We start from the raw sequence: 8,174 nt of genomic DNA, 5'->3' as shown, positions 1-8,174 counted from the left end.
CACTGCGGGACCCTGACATCCCCGAGCTGAAGCCCACTTCCTCCCTCACCTCTGGAGCCCAGCTGAGCGGCTCCGACAGCTCTGCCACGACCCCTAACCGGGTGGACAGGGGGGCCGGGCAGCCCCGGCGCACATGCTGGGCGTGGTCCGTGGCAGCAGAAGAGACCAGAAGGTGAGGGACTCCAGGCCGCAGCCGGAGGGGCGGGGTGGGCTTGCACCGCTATCGCGAGAGCTCGTGAGGTGGGGGCGGCGGGGAGCTGGGGAGGGGCTCGCGGAGAGCCCGCAGCCCTGCCCCGCCTCCCTTTCCTTCCCCTCCCCTGGAGTTATTCAAGACCAGCGCTACCCACTTCCGCCCCCTCCGCCTGCCATTGGAACTAGCTGAGCCGAACTAGTTGCGGCCACCGAGCAGCCGGCTCTCTGCACCTCCTCCTCCGCCTCCCTGTCTCCTGTTCCATTCGCCTTTCCTCTTCTTTCCTGGCCCACGCCGCTCCGAGGCCTCGCGACCGCCGAGCCTGCAGCCTGCCCCGCGGCCAACATGAGCTTCTTGTTGTGAGTAGCCAGGCCCCGCACGCGCCGGCTTTGTTCGGGTGGACCTGGGCGCCCGCCCGCCGCCCGCCCTCGTCCCGACCCTCCTGGCCTCGCGCTGCCGGGGCCCGGAGTCACCGCCAAGCGGGGCCCCGGGACTGCGCGGAGCGCTCGGACTACCTAACCGCCGCCTCCACATAGGGCTTCGAGTACTCGTGGGCTCCTCCAGCCCTGACGAGGTTCTTTCCCCCGGCACATCCCGGGGCCAGCGCCTGGATTCCTTCATCACCCCCGTCTCTGCCTTCGCTCGCATTCCCGGTCTTGTTTGCGAGCTTCTCGTGGGTATCTCCCACTCTCCTGCACAACCCGTATCCAACCGGTGCCCGGTTGAATGGCTCCGTCGCGGCTGCCTATTGCTCTTTTCTGGGTCCCAAGCACAGAAGATAAGACTGTCGTACTTTCCCCTGTCATCCCAGGACCCTTTTAACTTCCTCTCTCGTCTTAGGGCTGGGAAGTTGGGATGACAAGTTGTGTAGATGTAACACTGAAACAAGGCTGCTCGCGGGTCGGGATCCCTTGGACACAGACTGGGGTCCCCGGGAAAGGGATCTGGAGCCGCCCCCTTGCTTCCTGGAGGCGCCCTTCCTCCCAGAGTACTTCCCTGAAGAAGACGAGTTTTATCTTTTTAGACAACCAGCAAATAGGTTGTGGATAGTGTGCCCTGCCTACGTTGATTAGGTCCACTGGGGAGTTGTTTTGAAAATCATTTGTAAATGCCAACTTTGGCGTCATGTTTAGTGCTGGTCATTATTTCACTTACTTATCGTTTGTTCCAGACGAGTGGGGGGAACGTGGAGAGGGAAGGGCAGAAGGATGGGATGGCCAGATGTGGATATGGAGGCAGTAGATAAGCCTCAGGTCCTCTGAAAACAGGGGTTACACCCGGAGGAATAACTCCTTTGAAGGAAGCTTCGTTGTGATGCACTCATTCCGTGTTTAGTCTGTGTTTAGAAAACTAATAAAAAGCTTAGAGGGTGAAACTCACCCATATACTGTTTTATTGTTGTGGAGAAATTAGCATTTAAAGATTATTTTCTTAAGATTTCTCTTCTTTCCTTGCATAATAATTTTTAGTCATTACATTGACGTCTGAATACTGAGAATTTAATTCACCCTTATTTTCACATGCTCACATCTAGAATTTTTTTTTTAGGGTGTTTAAGCAAAACTGAAGAAGGCTGACCTAGGGGCAGACTTGCTATTTCCAATATGCATAGGGGACCTGGCTTGTGTCAACTTGCCTAAAACCTTTAAACTGAAAGGGATTTCTTAGGCTCCTCCTAGAAGTTGATTCTGAGTTTGTCAGATTGGCATAGGGCTAGATGACAGGACTGGGTGACTTTATAAAAAAGTCCTTGTTTCCTATTTTAGTTCTTCTTCTTGTTTTTTTTTGAGACGGAGTCTCCGCTCTGTTACCAGGCTGGAGTGTGTAGTGGCGTGATCTCGGCTCACTGCGACCTCTGCCTCCTGGGTTCAAGCGATTCTCTTGCCTCAGCCTCCTGAGTAGCTGGGACTACAGGCCCGCGCCACCACGCCTGGCTAATTTTTGTATTTTTAATAGAGATGGGGGTTTCACCATGTTGGCCAGGCTGGTCTTGAACTCCCGATTTCAAGTGATCTGCCTGCCTTGATCTCCCAAAGTGCTGGGATTACAGACGTGAGCCACCGCGCCTGGGCAGTTTCTTGTTTTAGTTCTAATTACCATATTCAAGCATCTCAGTTTGAAGCTTCTCATCTTGAGCTTAATTTTACTTTGCTAATGTTTGATTTTTTTCAAGAATTTAGAAGCTGTATTCAAAAATAGCACTGTAGATGATGTCCATGACTACTGCTGATGGGCTTGTGTCTAGTAAGCTAAATTGGTTAAAGCAAGGCTGGGTGCGGTGGCTCACACCTGTAATCCCAGCACTTTGGGAGGCCAAGACGGGCAGATCACCAGGTCAGGAGTTCGAGATCAGCCTGGCCAATATGGTGAAACCCCGTCTCTACTAAAAATACAAAAATTAGCTGGGCGAGGTGGCGTGCACCTGTAGTCCCAGCTACTCGGGAGACTGAGACAAGAGTATCACTTGAACCTGGGAGGTAGAGGTTGGAGATGAGATCGTGCCACTGCACTCCAGCCTGGGCGACAGAGTGAGACTCCGTCTCAAAAAAAAAAAAAAAAAAAGTTAAAGCAGGGAAGAGCCATATTTGGCTGAAACTAGGGGATGGAGAAGTTTCTGATGCTATTTTTTGAATACAAATACAGTAGTGTCCTATTTTTACATGGCTCAGTATTTAATAGATTCAGAATTGTGGTGGATTAGTTCGTTTCTTCTGAAGGTTAGTAACTACAAAAGAAATCTTGCTGTAACTAATGTATATAGAACCCTAAGCATTTGCACTATTTGGGGCACAATTTTTCAGTTAGGTTATATCTATCTAGCAGTTGATATATTCTCAACATATTTAGCCCATGTGCTTGACAATCAGAAAAGTTAATTCAACATTTTCAGTTTTGGTCTTTGTCTACCATCAGTTAAAAATCCAAAGTGAACACCACATGGAAATGATTATTATTGGAAGTGAAAGAACAAAGCTTTGGTTATTTCATCTATTTGTTATTTGGTATAACTGTCTGAATACTGTTTCTTTTTTTTTTTTTTTGGAGACAGGATCTCACTCTGTCGCCTAGGATGGAGTGCAGTGGCGTGATCACAGCTAACTGTAGCTTTGACTTCCCAGGCTCAGGTGATCCTTTCATCTCAAACCCCCTCCCCGCTACAAGTAGCTGATACTACAGGTATGCGCCACTATGCCTAGCTAATTTTTTTTTTTTTTTTCGGTAGAGTCAGGGTTTTGCCATGTTGCCCTGGCTGGTCTCCTGGGCTCAAACAATCCACTCATCTTTGCCTTCCAAGATGCTCAGATTACAGGTGTGAGCCTTCGCACCTGGCTATCTGAATACTATTTCTGTACCAACAGATGAGCAGAGAAGGAAAGCGTTACAGCTTAGGAGTTAAGTACAAATATTTTCCTCCCGTTCTTGGAAGCTTACTGGGAAGCCTACGATCAGTGGATGGAGCAGAGGAAATAAGGGCAATGCAAGATGGGGCTGCAAAGGTGGTGACTCATGACTCTCGAGGGCTCTAAGATAGAAGGAAAGAATTACTACTGATTTTTAAAAGATGCATTGTGGGCCGGGCACAGTGGCTCCTGCTTGTAATTCCAACACTTTGGGAGGCTGAGGTGAGCGGATCACTTGAGCCTAGAGTTCCACACCAACCTGGACAACATGGCGAAACTCTCTTTCTACCCCCAAAAATACAAAAATTAGCCAGGTGTGGTGGTGTGAGCCTGTAGTCCCAGCTACTCTGGGGGCTGAGGTGGAAGGGTCATCTGAGCCTGAGGAGATTGAAGACGTCAAGGCTATAATGAGACGTAATCATGCCACTGCAGTCCAGCCTGGCTTGTAGAGAGTGAGACTCTGTCTTAAAAAAAAAAAAAAAAGGCCGGTCCTGGGGCGTGGTGGCTCAGGCCTGTAATCCCAGCACTTTGGGAGGCCGAGGTGGGTGGATTACTTGAGGTCAGGAGTTTGAGACCAGCCTGATCAAGAAATGAAACCCCATGTCTACTAAAAATAAAAAAAATTAGCCGGGCATGTTGGCGGTTGCCTATAATCCCAGTCACATGGGAGAATGAGTAGGAGAATCACTTGAATCCGGGAGACAGAGGTTGCAGTGGGCCAAGATTGTGCCACTGCACTCCAGCCTGGACGACAGAGTGAGACCGTCTCAAAAAAAGAAAAAAAAAATCACTGTGCCTGGCACTGATGTAGATGTTGGGCACCATTTGTGACAAAGGAGAAAAAAATCCCTGCATTGGTGGGGCTTATGTTCTGATAAGTGTCCCGAAATACTGAACATCAATAAATCATGTAGTATGGCAGACGGTTGTAAGTGCCATGGAACAAAGGAGAGCAGGGTATAGAGAGTTTTGGATAGGGAGTTGAGACAGATTAGGATAATCCCCAGAGTGAGTTCCCAGATCATCTGCAGGAATGACACCTTTGTGTAGCTTTTGTATAAATGCTCAGGATAAATTTGCACTGCATATGTGGGGTTGGCTGGGACAGAGCTTTGGTTGTGCCGCAAGTTGGCCTCTGTGTATCTTCAGATTAAGTTAAACTCTCATGGCAGATACGGAAACTTCACAGGGACCTCATTTAATTTCGTGGGCTCAGATCTTTTAAACACATCCTTAGCACCTGCTGTGTGCCAGGCATAGAGGAAGATAAGAGATTCCAGAGATGGTGGATGGTATATCGTCATCTATGATAGATGCAATACAATCATGGGGGCCTAAAGTATTTGTAGCAATTTGTTCCACTTAGGCTTTAGGAAAGTTTCATGAAAGAAGTGGGTGATAATTAATGGAAGTTGAACAAGAGCTCTCTAAGAAGACAAGGGGAAATGGGAGATTACAGTCAGAGGAAACATCTTTGATGTTCACAGAAATTGCCTGTGAATTGTGCACTTCCACGTTTGTGCAAGAGGCTATAGAATTTGGGAGCTAGCAGGGGTCTATTAGTAACATGGCCTACTTACTTCTTTTTGCTAAAGAGGCAAAATCACCAACTTCAGGTTGGTGGCCTAATTATTGGCCTGGGGACAATTGGAACTCAGGTCTCCTGATGTAGGGGTTTTTCTTTCCTGACATTTTATGCATATAAAAGGCAGGGAAATTGAGGATAAAAGTGAGTTTTAAGTAATCATTCAAAAAGTATATTTCATGTTCTCTAAGTTTCTAGCATTTTTAAGTTATGGGTCTCTTTTGACTAATGGAATTCTGAAAAAAAAAATTTGACTTGGGAAAGACCAAAGTGTAATTTCCTAATGTAAGGCTACTTATGTGGAACGGAGTTAAAACAAGTACATTTAGTTTAACTTTTTCTTGTTAAGAGACAGGGTCACCGAGGACGGTGGCTCACGCCTATAACCCCAGCACTTTGGGAGACTGAGGGGGTGGAACCTTGAGCCCAGGAGTTTGAGAACAGCCTGGGTAACATGGCAGAACCCCCATCTCTACCAAAAACATTAGCCAGGTGTGGTGACGCTCAGCTGCTTAGGAGGCTGAAATGGGTGGATTGCTTGAACCCAGGAGGCAGAAATTGCAGTGAGCCAAGATTGCACCACTGCACTCCAGCCTGGGTGACAGAGTCAGCCTCCCACTCTGAGCTGGGCGTGGTGGCGCACCCCTGTAGTCCCAGCTACTCAGCAGGCTGAGGCAGGACAGTCACTTGAACCTGGGAGGCAAAGTTTGCAGCTGATTTTTGTATTTTTAGTAAAGATGGGGTTTTGCCGTGTTGGCCAGGCTGGTCTCGAACTCCTGGCCTCAAGCAATCTGCCTGCCTTGGCCTCCCAAAGCGCTGGGATTATAGGTGCTAGCCATTGCCTCCCAAACTACTGGGATTACAGGCATGAGCCACTGCCCCTGGCCTACCACTGAATTTCTATTTCAGCAGTTTGAGAGGTCGAGGTGGGTGGATTACCTGAGGTCAGGAGTTTGAGACCAGGCTGGCCAACATGGTGAAACCCCGTCTCTACTAAAAATACAAAAACTTAACTGGGCATGGTGGCACATGCCTGTAATCCCAGCTACTTGGGAGGCTGAGGGAGGAGTTTCAATATCAGTTTCAGTTTCAGTATCAGTTGGTTTAAAATGAAAATTAGACAAAGTATTTTCTTGATATTTAATTTTTTTTGGTTTTACTTGGGTTAGTAGCTTTATACAAGGAAATTTGGTTATTTCTGTGGTTTACAATAACTTAATAACCAAACTTAGACATTGGGATTTTAGAAATCCCGTATAATTTTGGAACATACATTATTCACAAAAATATATCCTAAAGAAGATTGAACATAATTTTGGCAATCCCATGTACCTAAACGTGTCAGATAATCCTGTTTACCTTTTTTCTAGATTTTTTCAGGGGCCCTCTGATCCATCCACAAAGCCAGGCATTAGAAAAGACAGTTTTGAAGCTGAAGTTTGATTTTGGAATTCCAGATTCCTGTAAATTATTTATTTTGCCAAAATGATGACTCAGAAATTTTAAAGAAGTAAAAACCTTTTATAACCTTTTACCAAAAAAACCCCACATTCTATTGTTCTTACACACAGTGTATATAAGACTGTTTCTTTTTTTGTTGTTGTTTTGAGTTGGAATCTTGCTCTGTTGCCCAGGCTGGAGTGCAGTGGCACTATCTCGGCTCACTGCAACCTCTGTCTCATGGGTTCAAGTGATTTTCCTCCCTCAGCCTCCCAAGTAGCCAGGACTACAGGCGCGCACCACCACGCCAGGCTAATTTTTGTAGTTTTAGTAGAGATGGGGTGTGTTGGCCAGGCTGGTCTAGAACTCCTGACCTCAGGTGATCAGCCCGCCTCGGCCTCCCACAGTGTTGGGATTACAGGCATGAGCCACTGCACCCAGCCGTAAAACTGTTTCTAGTAGTCTTAATTGCATGTTATAATGGCAACTCTTAGCTATTTTAATTTTAATGTAAAACCTGGTGAGTTATGTTCAATAAGGTTTGATGTATAGTCATAACTCCACATGTCCCCAGGCCTTACCTAGCTGGAAAGCAGGCAAGTTAAACAATTTTCAAAAGCCAAAGAAGCAGCTTATGACCCTAAAGCATCCAACAAACCTAATATTTGAACATAATTTAATTACATATTATAACATAATATGTAACCACGTATTTACATTTTGAAGACATATTTTACTAATAATCTTTAAAACTATCCTTATTTCCCAAAAATTACTCAAGTCACATGAACTAAATAAAAGACATTACGCTTTTCACTTTTCTGACAAAATACTTGATTTAAGCTCCTCTTCCTCTTCCTCCTCCTCCTCCTCTTCCTCTTCCTCTCCTTCTCCTTCTCCTTTTCATTCTCCTTCTCCTTCTCCTTCGACAGTCTCACTTTCCGCTCACTGCACCTCCACCTCCTGGGTTCATGCGATCTCCTGCCTCAGCCTCCCAAGTAGCTGGGATTACAGGCGTGCCCCGCCATGCCCGGCTAATTTTTGTATTTTTAGTAGAGATGGGGTTTTACCATGTTGGCCAGGCTGGTCTCGTACTCCTGACCTCAGGTGATCTGCCTGCCTCAGCCTCCCAAAGTGCTGGGATTACAGGTATGAGCCACTACACCCGGCTTCTTATTATTAAAGCAATTAATTTAAAACTTTACAGAGGAGATAAACAGTGACTTTTACTTTATATTTAACTAGTTTGCACAGAGAAAGAAGCCAGAGATAGACTGGTAAGAAATTCTTACCCTTTTGCTGGCATGCCAGTTTTCTGGGTTCTCTCTCTCTGAGCGGTCCTAGTGACCCTGCTTGACTGTATGCAGACAAACACATTGCCATGAATTAAGAATACTCACAAATAGTTTACAGATTTTTGGGGGAAATTAGGCAGAGAAAGAGAAGCATGATTCAAACTCTATTTACAAGAGTATACTCAACACAGTTAAAGTATCAGGAAGCCTAAAATCCAAAAAGTTAGCTTAAGGATAAAAAGCTGGTGTACTCCATTAATTCC

General features: G+C 46.3%; 1 protein-coding gene across 2 annotated transcripts in view; it reads left to right on the top strand.

The window, feature by feature from the left end:
* Positions 1-327: 327 nt before the first annotated feature.
* MOB1B (MOB kinase activator 1B) overlaps positions 328-8,174 on the top strand; it is a 376,190-nt gene continuing 368,343 nt past the window's right edge. For both annotated transcript variants that reach the window (XR_009211796.1, XM_032150553.2), the window contains exon 1: positions 328-549. Coding sequence is in view for 1 of the 2 variants with exons in the window: in XM_032150553.2 (XP_032006444.1) it covers positions 536-549 (14 nt within the window). In the remaining variant the exon portion in view is untranslated. The remainder of the gene's footprint in view (positions 550-8,174) is intronic.

The sequence above is a fragment of the Hylobates moloch genome, unplaced genomic scaffold, assembly GCF_009828535.3.
Source record: "Hylobates moloch isolate HMO894 unplaced genomic scaffold, HMol_V3 SCAFFOLD_2, whole genome shotgun sequence".
NCBI lineage: Eukaryota > Metazoa > Chordata > Mammalia > Primates > Hylobatidae > Hylobates > Hylobates moloch.
The sequence above is the reverse complement of the archived record's forward strand: the minus strand, read 5'-3'. Positions and strand labels throughout refer to the sequence as shown.